We start from the raw sequence: 17,310 nt of genomic DNA on the forward strand, positions 1-17,310 counted from the left end.
CATAAATTAAAAGTGCAATATTGTATTAATGAGATAACATCTAATGGTCTGGGAAATCTGCCAGTCTGGTATCAATGTAACCAGTGTGTCAGATTAATGGAGTTTTAGTGTATTAACTAAAGAACTAAAGGCATTTTTTTCAATCACCCGTTCATTTTCCGTTTTGTTGTGTGAGGGGAAGTGTTGATGTTCTGTTAGTTTTTTGTGTGGGGGAGAGGGTTTTGGAAGTTGATGCCGTTCTTTTTTGTACGGGGGGGGGGGGGGGGGTGGGCCTGATGTTTCTCCCTGAACAACTTTCATGTTCTTTCTTTGTTTTGTGGCTATCTGGAGAAATACAAATTTCTGAGTTGTTCATAATATATGAAAATCTGAAACTTTTTTTAACCTTTGAACTGGAGCTCACAATGTGAAATGCAAACCATTGTGGCACGTTTTCTACCCTTGTGTCAGTGTTGTGGACACATCAAGTTGACAATGAAATCCACATTAACTGATGTTCTTGAAATTCTCAAAGAGGAATGGATGCCTATAGGCAAACTGTACCTCTAGCCCAAACTTGTAGAAGAAATAGTTTATAAAGTATTTGATGCAGTTCCATAATCCATCGTCCAAATGTAGCCGAGTGATATTGTCCAGCAGGGTCCCTGTCAAGGGTGTCTTTAACCCCTTCTGGAGCCTGTAGTACTGCTGATGGCGATAAACAGTCACTTCGAATGCCAGCAAACCCAGGATAATCAGGTGGCTCTAAACAAACAAGATGAAACAGGTGTAATTACAACATAAAGGACTGGATGATGATCTGTTGTGGTATCCTGACACAGGCCAGTATATCACATTATCACCGGTATATAGCATTGATTACAAATCTATTTTCAACTAGCTAAATCAATTAAACCATCGAGGATATCTTCAAAACGCGGTGGCTCAAGAAGGCAGCATCCATCATTAAGGACCCTCACCACCTGCGATGTGCTCTCTTCTCATTATCACCATCAGGGAGGAAGTATGGTAACATGAAATCCACATTTAATGCTTTAGGAGCAGCTCTTCCCCTTTGTCATCAAATATCTGAACAATCCATGAACCCATGAAAATTACCTCAGTATTCCTTTTTTTTTTTGCACGATTTGCTTTTCTACTGTAATTTTCAGTAACTTTTGATGTCTTACTCTATACACAAAACAACAAATTTCACAACATATGTTAGTGATACAAAATTGATACTGACAACACCAAAAGTACAGATGATTTGGTTCTGTAAAGTATTGGAAGTATTTCAGAAGCAAAGAATGAGGAAGTGTATAGGAATACAATTGGGTACTGAAATTGTTAATACAGAAGGTCCAAAGAGAACGATTGTGGTAGCCAGGGCACTTCTGAAGAACGGACACCTGTCATTCTCTCTTCTCCTCTCTCCCATGGGCCAGCTTCTATCCTGCTGCTTTCAGGCTTTGAGTGGACTTCGCATACTGTAAAAGATGAACAGTTGATCTCCCAGTCGACCTCTTCATGGCCCTTGAACTTTATATGTCTACCTGCACTGCACTTTCTCTGTAACTGCCACACCTCACAATGCATTGTGTGTTCTTTTTACTAACTCGATATAATTATGTATGGCATGATCTCATTGGATGGCACACAAAAGCTTTTCACTTTATCTCGGTATGTAAGTCAGTACGAAAACTAGTATAGACGGAAATGTACCAGGCAATGAAAGCCTGGCATTTTTATATCTCCATCAGGTATCTCAAAGTGCCTTACAGTAGAGGATGATTGCAAGTATGGCTATTGCTGTAACATACTAAATACCCCAGTCAATCTGCAGACAGCTTCCCCAACAGAAACATGACACCAATTAATAGATTAACATTGCTTTAGTCCCTGGGGTTAACTGCCTAGGATTTCTTCATAATGGTTCCTGGATTTTATCTGAGAGAACAGATGAGGTTCTGATTTTTACACCACATGCAAAAAAGTGGCACCTCAGATATCATACCACTCCTCAGATCACACACTTGTGCGTCAGCCTGGCTTTCTGTCCAAAAGTCTCTGGAGTGAAATTTGACAACAGAAAATCTGCAGATGCTGGAAATCCAAGCAACGCACACAAAATGCTGGAGGAACTCAGCAGGCCAGGCAGCATTTATGAAAAAGAGTATATTTGACATTTCTGGCCGAGGCACTTCATCATGACATCGAAGTGAGATTTGAACCCACGGGAGGGTGAGTGACACTAGCTGGGGTCAGGATTTCCCAGTGGCCGCCTATTTCAATTCCACTTCTCATACCCACACCAACATGTCTATCCACAGCCTCCTCTACTGCCCTAATGTGGCCAGACACAGGTTAGAGAAACAACACGTCATATTCTGTCTTGGTACTCTCCAACCTGATAGCAACATCATCAATTTCTTTAAAATCCAGTGACAACTTTTCTCTGTTTTCCCTCATTCAGGTGGCCCCTCACCCCTTCTCTTCCCTTTCTCCACCCTTATGAGCTGTTCATCACCTCCCTCTGGTTCCCCACCTCCTTCCCTGTATTCCATGGTCTACTGTCTTCTCCCATCAGGTTCCTTCTTTTTCAGCCACCTATCACCTATCACCTCTTCCACCTATCACCTGCCAGCTTCTCACATTCCATTTCACCCCCCCCCCCCATATTGTCACCTGGTCTCACCTATCACCTCCCAGCTTCTCACAATCCATTTCACCCCCTCCATACTGTCACCTGGTCCCACCTATCACCTGCCAGCTTCTCACATTCCATTTCCCCCCCCCCCATATTGTCACCTGGTCTCACCTATCACCTCCCAGCTTCTCACATTCCATCTCACCCCCCCCCCCATACTGTTCCCTGGTCTCACCTATCACCTCCCAGCTTCTCACATTCCATTTCACCCCCCCCCCCCATACTGTCACCTGGTCTCACCTATCACCTGCCAGCTTCTCACATCCTTTCCTTTCCAGTCCTGATGAAGGGTCCTGACTCCAAATGTTGACACTTCCCTTCCCCCAAGGGGATTATGATTACCCCTCTGTAGGTTGTAAGGTAGGGATGCCGGTTTGAGCCAGCAACTTTCATAGCCACGTAGTCATACAACACTGAAACAGGCCCTTTGCTAAGTCTCTGCTGACAATTAAATGCATAGCTATACTAGTCCCATCTGCAAACTCTTGGCAAGTATGCCTTGGTTTTCTCAGTAATTTCATTTCACTCTGGAAGTGAGAATTATAGCAAATTTTGAACACCTGCTCCTGGTAGCAATAGTGATAAAAACTCATGCCGATTTCTCCGAGTGAGTAATAGACACACTTATCAGAGATAATCTCTGCTGGAAGCTGGCAGCAAAGAGCTAACCGTGGTCTAAATTGTACACTGGGGTCAGTCCTATAGTGTTCCCACCAGTAATTCCAAACAGCCAATCAAAGAGGGCGAGAAGCATGACATTGATCAGCAGTGAGAGCACAGTCTCTCCAGATAGAGTCCCAGTGTTTTAAACATGTACCTGCAGGCAGGGCAGGACATCATCTTCACACTTCCTCAGTGCTCCATACCAAGACACAGGGTCAATGGGTCCTGCGTACAGAGCAGACGTGGACTGCAGCTCCTGGCTTCCATTCTGAGGAGTACAAGGTAAAATGTTAATGTGACTGCGTACGGGACAGAAGAAGCAACAGAAAGTAATACAGCTCCAAAAATATGGTATCCACCGGTTTTGAAATTCCAGTGGTTTGTCATCCAGCTCACTGGAATCTGTTTCCCATGATCTCTTCAAACACGTCAGGTTCAATGCATTATCCTATTTTGTAATACATACAACTGAAGTGGTGTCCTGCACTATTAATAGAAGCAAGACTTAACAATTCAGAACTTGCAAAAGAAAGGAATGATGTACAAGAGAGAGTGAAGTCTGAAGAGAATGATATATGAGGGAGGGAGGGAGGGAGGGAGGGAGGCATAGAAAGAATGATGTACGGCAGAGGGAGTGATGTGCAGAGAGAATGATCTACAGAGAGAGAGAGTGAGATGTGGAGAGAGGAATGGAGAAAAGGCTGTGCTCCCTTCTCCCTATGGCCATCAGGCAGGAGTTACAGAAGCCTTACAACCCCCCACTAGGTTCACCCTACAACCATCAGGCTCCTGAATCAGTGCGGATAACTTCACTCACCTCTGCTCTGAACTGATTCTTTGACCTACAGACTCACTTTCAGGGGCTCTTTACAACTCATGTTCTCAGAATTATTCTTATTTGCTCAGTTTGTCATATTTTGCAAATTGGTAGTTGTCAGTCTTCAACTGTTTATGTGTAGTTTTTTTGTAAAATTCTACTGTATTTCTTTCTTCCTGGCAATGCCTGCAAGAAAGTGAATCTCCTGGTAGCGTATAGTCATAGAATCAAAGAAAAATATGACACAGAAACAGGCCCTTCGACCCACCCAGTCCACACCAAACTATTTAAACTGCCAACTCCCATCAATCTATACCATGACCATAACCCTCCATACCACTCCAATTCATATATCTATCCAAACTTCTGTTAAACTTTAAAATCGAGTTCAAATGCATAACTTTTACTTGCAGCTCATTCTACACTCTCACGATTCTCTGAATGAAGAAGTTTCTTCCACATGTTCCCCTTACACATTTCCCCTTTCACCCATGACCTCTCATTGTAGACCCACCCAACCTCAGTGGAAAAAGCCTACTTACATTTATCGTATCTATCTGTAACACGCTGTGAGGTTTTGCTGCTAATGTAATGGCCTCTCTGTAATGTTTTACGGCTAAGGAAATGGTTTCTGTAGCAGCAATGCTTGGGCTATGACTAGAGATAATGGGGCTTTGGAATGTGTGCTATCCAATGAGAGGGATATTGTTTTTTCTTGTGGGTCTGAGAGCAGGGATTTTGCAGTCTTTTGTCGGGCAGAGATGAGGAGAGAAGACGCGAACGGAGAGAGTTGGTAGACCACTGGACAGAGTGGACTTGGAGCGAGGGTCCGAGGGTCAGCTACACTTGGAAGAGGTCGACAGGGAACAAACGGATGGAACTGCAAGTTCCAATGTTGCACATTAGACTGTTTCATGAACATGGGCCCTTTTCTTTTTTTGTTTCTTTATTAACCGTATAGTCAAATTAAGAATTATAAAGCTCAATCCTTTAATCACATATCGTGCACTGTTTGTTATTTCGTGCTACTGATTTGTAACAGGGGAATACATCATGCAGCATCCACCCAAACAAGATTTCTTAAGTTTGACTGGGCTGGGAGCTGTCTTCCCCAAGGTGAAGCCACTCGTCGAATCGAGAGTTACATATATGTCTCATAATTTTGTATACTTCTATCATATCATACCCTCAATCTTCTACATTCCAAAGAATAAAATCCTAACCTATTCAATCTTTCCTTATAACTCAGGTCCTCCAGACCCAGCAACATTCTTGTAATTTTTTTCTGCACTCTTTCAGTCTTACTTACAACTTTCCTGTAGGTAGGTGACCAAACCTGCAAACAATTCTCCAAATTAGGCCTGACTTCCCACAATACTCACAAATTAGGTCTCATAAGACTTCAACATAACATCCCATCTCCTATACTCAATATTTTGATTTATGAAGGTCAACATGCCAAAAGCTTTCCTTATGATCCTATCTACCTGTGCTGCCACTTTCAATGAATTATGGACCTGTATTCCCAGATCCCTTTGTTCTGCCGCACCCCTCACTGCCCTACTGTTCACTGTGTAAGACCTACCCTGATTGGTTCTAACAAAGTGCAACACATGCACTTGCCTGAATTAAATTCCATCTGCCATTTTTCCAGTTGGTCTGGATCCCACTGCAAGCTCTGATCGTCTTATTCACTGTCCACTGCACCCCCAGTTTTGGTGTCATTCACAAATTTTCTGATCCAGTTAACAACATATGTATATGGACAGGAAAGGAATGGAGCGTTATGGGCTGAGTGCAGGTAGATGGGACTAGGTGAGAGTAAGTGTTCAGCAAGGAGTAGAAGGGTCGAGATGGCCTGTTTCCGTGCTGTAATTGTTATGTGGTTATTATCATCCAGGTCATTGATATATATGACAAAAACAACAGACCCAGCACTCCACTAGTCATGTGACTGGACCTTCCTGGCCAACCTCCCATGCGGGACCTCGTCAAATGTCTTGCTACAGTATATGGTAACATACAAGTACTTTGATAACAGATATACTTTGAACTTTAGTGTATGAAGACAAGAGGCTCTGAGAGAATAATGTACGAGGGAGGGTATGAGGTATGGAGAGAAATGGGTGAGAGAGGAAGAGAGGGAAGGAACAGGTGAGAATGAAGTTCCCCAATCTGCCTGCCCAGCTGAGACACATTACCTGCAGCAGCTTTCCTTCCCGTCCCCACCACGCCCCATCTTCCAATGAGATGCTCGTCATGAACTGCACACCATAATGTCATCGTATCCCCTTATTTTCCACTTTCTGGCAATTAAAACTGTGAATCATCCCCGTTATTTCAAATGTGTGACAACACATTTATATTTAAATTAAATTTACATTGATTTCAGCTGCTTCTCATCAATTCAAAATAATTAATTTCTCAAAATTTGCATCTGACGCATGCCTGAATTCACTTAAAAAAGTTCCTTGCTTCTTTGAATTTTCCATCCCGAGGATGACCCTGAGCCTCGCAAAAAAAAACAATGTCAGTGATTGGTTAAGTGAGCTGCCAGTCATCTGCAACCACCCCATTGGCTCTGGATTCTCTGGCAAGCACATTGGCTGCTCAGCAAATCACAGAATGAAATATGAAAGACTGTTAGATACGGGAGTGTTTGGCATGTCGAGTCTGCTCTGTCTTTCAATCATGGCTAATTTTTTCCAACCCCATTCTCCTGCCTTCTCCCCATAACCCTTACTAATCAAGTACCTACCAATCTCTGCCTTAAATACATCTCAAAGACTTGATCTCCTCAGCCTTCTGTTGCAACAAATTTGTCAACATCTGGCTAAAGAAATTCCTCCGCATCTCAGTTCTGAAGAAACATCCCTTGTTCTCAGCTGTGCCCTCGGATCTTAGACTCTCTTTCCATTGGGTCTCCAGGCATCCACTTCAAGTCCACTCTGTCCAGTCCTTTTAGTATCTATTAGGTTTCACTGAGAAACTCCCTCATCCTTCTGAACAGGCCCAGGCACATCAATCATTCCAAAATTAAGCATTTCATTCCCAGAAATAAGCCCTACGAGTACAGAAACAGGTTCTGAGCCTCCAGACTGACCATCAAAAACCCATATTTGTTGGAGAGTAGAAGAATGAAGGTTGGGGGCTAGACAGAGTGGATGCTGAAAGGACACCTCACTCAGTGGAAGAATCTAGAACTCGGTAGATAAGTTTACAATGGTGGTGGTGGTGGGGGGGGGTGTCATTCGTTGAAGAAGTTCTTCTGTCAGAGAGCTGTGAACCTTTTAGAATTCCATCCCCAGCTGGCTGTGGAAGCAAAATCATCGAATGCACTGAAGACAAAGAGAGATATTAAACATCACTAGTGTTCAGGAAAATGCAGCAGGGCCAAGGTCAGATCACATCTTGCAAAAAGGGTAATCCGGTCGACTACACTCCAATTTCTTACAACATCATGCTTACCAAAGTGCAGTTCCTAGAGTACTTGGATATCTTCACCACCTTTAGCTGGTACATCATCTTACAGATAATCATGACACAAGCCCATAGAGTAGAAATGCTGGATGCCAATGGACGGAATGAGGAATAGGGCAGGGCAAAAACCCAGAGGATTAGGAAGACGTAATTCATCAATGAGACCTGCAAAAGATTCAGAGACACTCAGTGGCCATCAGATGATTTAACAAGAAACCATGAAGATAACCCAAGGTCCTGATACCTAAATGCATACATTTCCATGCAGTCAGTTCATCAGAGGTTGGGCCACAAGGTGGTGATCATATCTGCTGTTTCTTCTTTCCCAGTCAAATACTCCTTACCCGATTCAACACAAAGTCATCCTGAATGTGTTTGTTGTTGTCTGTCAGGGTCCCCAGACTTGGCCATGTGGGTAAAAATATTGATGATTTAATCAATTGGATGGGTCTATCATGTCCATTGGCTAACATTCAATCCTTTCCCTTAGATCTACCCACCACAGCAATCCTGAATTCCAGCATCTTCATCTACATCTCCAGACCAGAAGATCTCTATGAATCAGAAGATTGGTAGGGCCTCATTCAACTGCTGGCCCCAGCCTCTTGTCAGAAGACAGAGCCAGGTTGCCTCCCAGATGCTGGAAGCTACAGCTGTCCTAAATTAATTTTCACATCTTTGAACTTGTGTTTCCTAGCTTTGAATCAAGTGTAATCTAAATCAGTATTCCAAGTTAGTTTTTTCTTCAATTTCAGGATGTGAAAAACCAAAATTTCTCCTGTCTCCCACCCTGGTCATCCATGCTACTTATTATTTAAAAGACATTCTATTTGCTTTGCAACCAGGTCGGGTGCAGGAGTACTAAGTATGAAGGTGCAGTGTGACAAGAGCTTCCTGAGTTTAGCCAACCCAGTCCAGCACTACTTATTTCTGCTCTTGTGAAAGTTGTGCAAAGGCAGTGTTAGGATAATGTCCTCTAGACTACAATAATTTGCTGTTAGTGTGCAGATGGCCCAGGCAAGAAAGGTCTTTGAAGAGTAAAGCTTCCCTTTGCACAGCAGGGGACTGCAGCCATTTAACATATGGAAACAAGATTAGGTTGTAATCAACGGATGTAAGGCACAAACTCTAACTAAAGGACAACTAGCTTAATTTCCACGTATCATCGGTTGTTAGCCTGTAGTTTCTATTGACTTCTAATATCTGTATTGTGAATGGTGAGTGTTCTTGCAAATAAGGAATTTGAACTACACAAGGTTACCAATTGGTCAATATCCGTAACTGCTGGTCAATTCTGTACAAAAATGGCATTTCTCTGTTCAGACTTCAGAACAGTGTAGTTGGCAGGTCCATGCTGTTCTCCTTGTGTGGTTGAGTTGTCAGAGTCCTCACATTCTCACTGAGTTAATCTGCTCACCTCTCTCAGTGTGATCCAGATGATAAAGGACGAAACGATCTTGATGATGTGAAGTTCCAGCAGTCTCCACACCAAGACCTGGGCTTTGTTCACCAACTCCAGGAACTTCAGAAACAGGGTGGTCAGTCTGTCAATCACCATACTCCAGGGACAAGGGCTTGCTGCAATGGAAAAGAGAGGAGATTCTTCACATTTCCTAGGAAAAGAACCCTTTGCTCCTCCTTCTATTCCACTGAGGAAAACACCGTCTCAGGGACAGATCTGTCGGTACAAGGATTACAGTTCCTTCTTCTAATATCCTGAGATAAATTATTATTCAGCTACTCTCCAATGTCACAGCTAAGATACATTCCAAAGCTACACACATTTCCAGTCAATAATATGTCTCCTTCGGAAGTCAATGTTGAACTTGGGATCAGATCACTGGGGGAAGGAATTGTGGCCCAGGAAGTAGCTACTCTCTCCAAGTCAAAGCCAAGATTTTGCCTGCAGAACTCCACCAGTTCCTCCTGGGTATTCAGAACCAAATTCAAAGCCTCTCCTTTCTTTACCTGTTGACCTGTCCAGGGGGTCTAGCTGCTCACAGCTCCCTTCAAAATGGCTTTATTTCTAGTCTGGTGACACCTGGAGTAGGGCTGACCATAAGGAGAGGCAAAACAGCACCAAGACCACAGTGAAGGAGTCAAATATCAATTCAGAACCTTGTGAATTTGCAACTCGAGACTGCTCTTCAACATCCCTCCAATTCACTTGCTATGTAATCTCCCGGTCCAGTCTCAATCCCACCTTTTCATTTCTTGTTTCTTTTTCATGGGATCTATCACTCGTACACAATTATCCTACCTTTCTAACCACAGGACATTTTACCCAAATTCCACTGACACATCACCATAGCCGCTAGCTGAACAGATTGGACCATGTTCATACAAACAAATGTGGTACTTACAAAGCCAACCCATGCCTTCATCTTGGCCTCTCTAACCACATCCCCATAATGTTAATCCCACCATACTGACCACTGCTGAAAATGGAGAAACCGGTCAAGAGGACCATCACTGTGTGGCCAAATGAGGCAGTCTCTATGCTTCAGGACTGTTCCGAACCGACTATCTGGTAGATGTTCAAGGAGGCCGCCACAAATGGAGAAGATGCAGACCTCGAAGAATGTGCCTCATCTGCCATTGGCTACATCAATGAGTGTGTAGATGATGGTACCCCAAGAACAGTCATCCCACAGCCCAACCAGAAGCCCTGACTGGATGCAGGGATGCATTCCCTACTACAAGCCCAGTACGCTGCCTTTGAGTCCGGCAACAGAACAGTTCTCTGAGCAACCAGAAGAAGCCTCAGCTTAGGCTTCAAGAGGGCAAAGGTCACCTATACACAAAAAAATTCAGGGACGCCTGCCCAATAACAACTCCCGCCATACGTGGCTGGGCATCATGGGCATTACTGACCACGAGGAAAAAGAGTGTCGACTGTACCAGTGACGCCTCCCTCTCCGACGTTCTAAACAAGTTTTATACACGCCTCGAGGTATGCAACACCATGCCAGCCACAAAAACTACTCTCCCCCCGGGCGAGCAGCCGTTGTCTGTAACAGCGGCAGTCGTGAGAAGGTAGCGGCAGAGACTCAACCCCCGTGCGGCAGCTGGGCCAGAAAAAACAGCCCAGGTTGAGTACTCAAGGACTGTGCACACCAGCTCACTGATGTCTTCACAGGCATCTTCAACACATCACTCATCCAACCCCACTGCTGTCCCCACATGCTTCAAGTCAGCCCTGTACCAAAGAACTCTACACCTTCAGAATGAAACAATTACTGCCTGGTGGCACTGACACCAATCATCATGAAGTGCTTTGAATGGCTGACAATGGCTCACATCAAAACCTCCATTCCTGCCACACCGGACATTCACTGGTGTGCTTACTGACAGAAGAGCTCTATGACAGATGCCATGCACCTGGCCCTGACACACCTACAAAACAAGGACACATGTCAGAATGCTATTTCTGGATTTCATTTCAGCATTCAACACTATTATCTCACAGATCTTGGTGAACAAACACCCACTCTTCAGTGTAACTAGGTGTTGGGACTTCCTAACCAACAGACCTCAGATAGTCAGGACGCACAATCGCTCCTCCCTCCCCTTCATCCCCTAGGGTTGTGTGCTGAGTCCATTGCTGTACACTCTTCACACGTGACTGCACAGCCAAACACCTGAGCGATCACCTTGTCAAGTTAGCTGATGACACGACACACAGGGGGTCATCAGTAACAATGATGAGACAGCCTACAGAGAGGAGGTGGAAGCGTTTGAGGCCTGGTCCCAGGTAAATAACCTCCTTAATGTCAACAAGACAAAGGTGATGGTTAACAACTTCAGGAGAACTTGCATCACCCACACACCCTTTTACATTGACAGGACAGCAGTGGAAACGCCAAGCAGCTTCAAACTCGTGGGAGTGCACATCACGCACAACCTCCGATGGTACCAGAACACATCCTACACACCCAAGGTAACGCACTTAACATACTTATGACAGCATTGTAGGAAGCCAGTTGGCCCATCAAGTCTATAGCTGCTCTCATCAGTCCCTTTTCCCCTTACCATTTAGTAAAGTTCCTCAGAACCACATTCAGAGTAAGTCCTAGTGTCCAGCTCACACCTAAAATTGAAAAAAAAATCGCTGACAGATAAAATCATTTTGCCAGAAGCCAACCACTATTTCTCTTACAGACAGTACACGCTGTTTCTGCAATGGTATCCAGGGGCCCGGAATATTGATCCAAGGGTATGAGCTTAATCCCACAACAGCAGCTGGGAAATGCAAATTCAGGTAATGAAATTAATGTGATTTTCTTTCTTTCTTTTTATTGATTTAAAAAAAACATAGATACCATCAAATACAATCAAGAGGAGAATTAGTTCAAATATATATCAGCAACCAAAATTAAAATAGACACTGTCAAAATCAGATATTGTTAAACTAGTATAAAATATATAATAAAAAAAGAAAATAATAATTCTCCTCTTACCAGTTAAAAGGAGAAAGGAAAAAAATTGGGTTTTAAACAGAACAAACAAAAAAAAAGGGACTGGGCAGTCCATTTTGAGGATACAACCAAAAAAAGAGGGGAGAAAAACTTTCTGATCAAATCTAAAACCTCGAGAAAAAAAACTTGAAAGAGTAATAAATCAAATTAAATGAAAATATTGGATAAAGGGTCGCCATATTTGTTCAAATTTAAAGGATGTATCAAATCGGAAGAAAAGTCGAAGCTTAACTCGATCGGAAAGAACAGCAAAATGATTGACAAAAAGAAACACCTCAGGACTGCCCAGTCAAAAAAAACTAACCTGATAGCCCCACCCACCTCCTCCGAAAGCCCAGAAATCGTCCAATAGGCAAACGACATGCTAAACTACTGACCCTTAACCCGTCTCCAGATGGCAGCTCCATTTACAAAGTAAAAAAATTACCACCACCAAAAAGACATAACAAAGAATACATATTATATTATTACATAATACATTTATATATATTACATAATACATTTTAATAAAATGTTTAACAGTAATTAAGACCGTTAACGACGGCCATCTTAAATCCATTTAAAATATACAGCCATTTATTCAAAAAAGAAAGATAAATACTAATATCTACTACAACTAATATTAAAGACTTATGAATCAAGGAAAAAATAAGTAAATATATATGTATTCAATTCAGAACTACATTAACTGTTAAAGCTAACAACAACAGATCGAAGTCTGTATCTGAACATTGATAAAATGGACTTTCATCAATGGCATTACAAACCATTCCCAGCTAAGGATCAACCTTTCAAATTGCTTGCAAAGTGGACTTAAACTCTTTTATAAATTTCCAACCATCTTCTGGCGAGTCAATTCGTCTTAGACGAGCATTTGGTGGAGTAATCCTCCAACGTGCTGGATAACGCAACGGCAGACAATTCATTTTTTAAAATTCCGCCATCATTTCCCAATATTTAATTCTTTCGGCATAAACCTCTGGGGCAAAATCTTCCACTATACGAATCTGAACTTCATCATAGATTAACTTATCCCTTTTCCTTGCATTCCAAAGAATAGCTTCTTTGGTTGAGAAATAATGCAAACAGAGAATTACAGGACGTGGTTTAATTTTGGCTGGTGATTTAATTTCGACTGATGGTTTAAAACGTCGAATTCGGTGGGCTCTGTCCAGTATCGGACTAGCTTCGAGAATGTCAGCAAAAAGTGAATATAACATGTTCGAAAAAACTTAAGTGGCTCACCGGTTTGCGTATTTTCAGGCAAACCCAGTATACGTAAGTTCGTCCTGTAATTTCTGCTTTCCAAATCAATCACTTTCTTCTTAATCCTTGATAGTTCCAAAGTATTCTCATTAATTTTCTTTTCCATAAAAGACATCTTCAAATCCTGTTCTTTAATAGATTGATCCATTAATTCAAAATCTCTTTCAGCTCTGTGAGTACTCTGCTTAAGCGTCTGATATCGATCTTCCAAACTCTTCAAAGACTCCTGAATAGCAATGGTGGTTTTTTCAAACAATTCATTAGCTTTTGTCAATTTATCCATTTTGGTATCCAACGTACCGATCTTCACATTCATAGGTTCCATTAAAGAGAACATTTTTTCCGAAGTAAAAACTTCCTCTGATTTCTCTGCTTGCTGCGGCTCAGGAAGAGTTTTGCCGCTACGTAATTCAGTTCCAGCCATCGTATTTAAACTGTAAAATCCTTCAACAAATGTAATAAATCTTCAAACATAAAACAGATCTAGCAGTGGAAAGTAAGTTATAAAAGATGGAGCAGAGACAAAAAGATGCCTTACTCCATGCATAAGCTTAAATTCAGCACTCAAGGTCACATTATCTTGTCTAGAATTACCTTTATTATCTGGCTCAACCTCTACCTCCAAACGTAGATTCTTTTCTTCCAAGTTGAGCTTCTCCAAGGTGTCACTCCTGTTCCTAATGCTTTCACTGTGTTCGTCATTCAACCTGGCAAAGCAAAGCAACTCATCATGCAGCTGGATTCTCATAAGGTCGAAAAGAAGTTGCTCATTTATAAGGCTAACTTTATTCTGGTTATCATCTGTTTAAAAACTGGTAAAACTGGATGAACTTAATTTGGAACCTACCAGACAAGGTCTCTTTGCCATCATCCGAACTGCGATTTCTACCAGCTAGAAAGGCAGAGGAAGGGGGCACATTGGAACCCTGCCAATTTAACACTCTCCTGTTGTCAAGGACACTTATTTAAACACCGTTCCTTAATTATCTCTGGGTAAAATCTCTGGATCTACAGTACGAGTCGCAGAACTATGGGAATATGTTCACCACACTGTGGTTACGAAGATGATAACCACTGTCTTCTTATGGTCAATACAGGATGGACAATAATGCTGGCTCTTCTAGTAATATCCACATCTCATAACTTTATTAAAAATAACAGGCTGATTTATCTTCAGAACCAGCTTCTGATGGAAACTTATGCATTTATGCATTAAAGAACACTGTCCTGAGCTTTGACGTACTCAGTTTGAGAGTTCAGATCCAGTTAACTGCCCTCAAAATTGGCCAAGCAAGCCACTCAATTACAATTAACTTCTTATTGTCAAAAGGACAATTAGGAATGGGTTGCATATATTGACGTTGCGAGAAATACCCATACCATGTATTTATGGAAAAAAGGTCAAACTAACAATGAGAAGCTATCAGGAATTAAGGTTAATGGGAATGAAGGGTGGGATCACGTCTTGCAAAGAGGAAGATAGCTGTAGTTGTTGGATAGTAATCATTTCAGTTACAGAACATTGATAAAGAAATTGTCCAGAGCTGCATCATTTGCAGCAGTTTTAAGATCAGAACACAGGAACACATTGTACAAGACATTGGTGAGCTGCCAGTGGAATATTGCTTTGGGTTTTGGTCACCCTGCTATAGGAGAAATGCCATTAAGCTGGAAAGAGTGCAGAGGAGATTTAGCAGGATGAGTTGTGCAGAGGCTGAGCTGGTTAGGATTTGTTTCTATTGGGGCATAGAAGAATGAAGGGTGATCTTTTGGAGGCATATAAAATTCTGAGGGGCATAGATAGGGCAATTGCGCATAGTTTTCTTTTCCCAGGGGTTCAGGAACCAAGAACCAGAGGGCATAGGTTTCAGGTGAGAGAGAAAAAAAATAATACAGACCTGAGGGGCAGGTTTTTTCACCTGGAGGGTGGTCCATATATGAGGAAGTGGATGAGGCATGTACATTAACAACATCTAAGAGGTACTAGGACAGGTACGTGGGTAGGAAAGGTTTAGGGGGATGTGGGCCAAACATTGGCGGATAGACTAGCTTAGATGGGGATCTTGGTAGGTTACGGATCAGCTGGCCCAAGGGCCTATTTCCATACTTGTATGACTCCATGACGAGAAGCAGGAACAGAAGTGACTGTGCAATCAGTCACTCATGCCTGCTCAACTACTTAGTATTGTGTCTGGTCTTTCATCATCCCTACACTAACTCCACGTCTCTCGATTCCCTCAGTATCCAAACATCTATTGATTGAGTAGTGATTGGTGAACAATATTCAGCTCCGTCTGCACTCCAATAAGTAAAGAAGCGAGCTAGCAGGCCTCACCTAGGCATGAACCGATGTGACACGTTACAGAGGCAGGCTATGTCCAACCTCAAAAGAGACAATAATCAATGCCGAGAAACCCCAGTACTGTATTTTCAAAATGGTTTGTCACTGCTCACTAGGAATGTAATTACACTTTCCATATAACGAGCAGTCAGAGACAGTGTGTGACCCAGCTCCTGGCTCCCCAGACCTTGCCCCAACTATTGGACACATCTGCTGTGTGATGGAAAAACTTTCCAGCTGATCACAGGAGTGGAGCTTTAAAAATACTCAGGTGGTTTGACATGATCTCGGAGGAATACTAAAGGGTGCTTCATGATCAGTGTAGACGAGACAAAAGTCTCTGTTTCAATGCGGTATGTCTCTATGATGAAGTAGCCTATTTAACTGGCTTCCCATCAATCTCTGTAAGAAACATTCACTCCCTCTAAAACTTAGTGCAGCAAGGATTATTGGCAGCTATAGCCAGATGGTTAACACACCGGACCTGAAATCCAGTGGGGTCTCCTCACCACGTTCGAACCCTGCTCGCGGCAGTGATATATTTTGGGGTGGTACAAAGGCGTAGCCGTTAGTAAAACACTGTTACAACACCAGTGACCCGGGTTCAAATCCACTGCTGTCTGTAAGGAGTTTGCACACTCTCCTGTGACTGCAGGGGTTTCCTCCAAGTGTTCCAGTTTCCTCACACGTTTTGAAGACGTACGGGTTAGTAGGTTAATTGGTCTCATGGGCATAATTGGGCAGTGCAGGCTCATTGGGCCAGAAGGGCCTGTAATTGTGCTGTATCTCTGAATAAAAAGTAAAATACTGGAAATCATTTACAACGATGGGGCTTTTTTGACAACACTTCCCAACTCTTCAGTCACTATCACTTTTATCACAAGAGTGGTTCCAGGCAGCAGCTCACCACTACCAGACAGGCAACACATGCTGGTCTTGCCAGAGGTGTCAGGCAAGATCCTGTAGGTTAATAAAATAAAATTTATGGGCAGTTTGACGTTTATCTTTAGAAGCTTTTCGTATTATGCATGGCTCCGGGGTTGAACACCTAATGGTTTTTTTCCCCCACTTTTTCTTGCTTCGTAGGGTATGTTTCTATTATCACCAATAATTTTTCAATCTTTAAAATAATGTTTTTTTTCTTGAGACATTGTAAGTGTTGCTTACTTCGATGTACTCGTGTTAATCTTGGATAATAGTAATAATAAAAAGATTTGAAAAGGAAGAAAATAAAATTTATGAAGAGTGAAAAGCAGACTTGACAGTAGCAGGAATGTCTCTGAAAAAACTTCATTTCTTTACTTTTATCTTAAGTTTATGGATTGATTGGTTTTGTAATGTAGCAATATTTCTTATGATAATCAACTACAGAATCATTAGTTACAGAGCTTGCAGGTTGAGTCGGTAGTACGGAAGGCAAATAGGATGTTGGTATTAACTTTGAAAGGACTAGAATATTAAAGCAGGGATGTAATGCTGAGATTTTATAACACATGGATCAGTCTACATTTCGAATATTGTGTACAGTTTGGGCCCTATATCTAAGAAAAAATGTGCTGGCATTGGAGAGGGTCCA

The 17,310-nt window shown here is 42.3% G+C and overlaps 1 protein-coding gene across 1 annotated transcript in view; it reads right to left on the reverse strand.

The window, feature by feature from the left end:
- Positions 1–17,310, reverse strand: part of LOC140210488 (piezo-type mechanosensitive ion channel component 2-like) — a 201,261-nt gene that overhangs the window by 128,163 nt on the left and 55,788 nt on the right. Inside the window, exons 13-18 of the mRNA XM_072279479.1 lie at positions 13,988–14,100; positions 13,373–13,837; positions 9,067–9,227; positions 7,638–7,814; positions 3,507–3,620; positions 544–744 (exon numbers count right to left, since the gene is read on the reverse strand). Of these exons, the coding sequence (XP_072135580.1) occupies positions 544–744; positions 3,507–3,620; positions 7,638–7,814; positions 9,067–9,227; positions 13,373–13,837; positions 13,988–14,100 (1,231 nt within the window). The remainder of the gene's footprint in view (positions 1–543; positions 745–3,506; positions 3,621–7,637; positions 7,815–9,066; positions 9,228–13,372; positions 13,838–13,987; positions 14,101–17,310) is intronic.

This window comes from Mobula birostris, chromosome 2 (genome assembly GCF_030028105.1).
Source record: "Mobula birostris isolate sMobBir1 chromosome 2, sMobBir1.hap1, whole genome shotgun sequence".
Lineage (NCBI taxonomy): Eukaryota > Metazoa > Chordata > Chondrichthyes > Myliobatiformes > Myliobatidae > Mobula > Mobula birostris.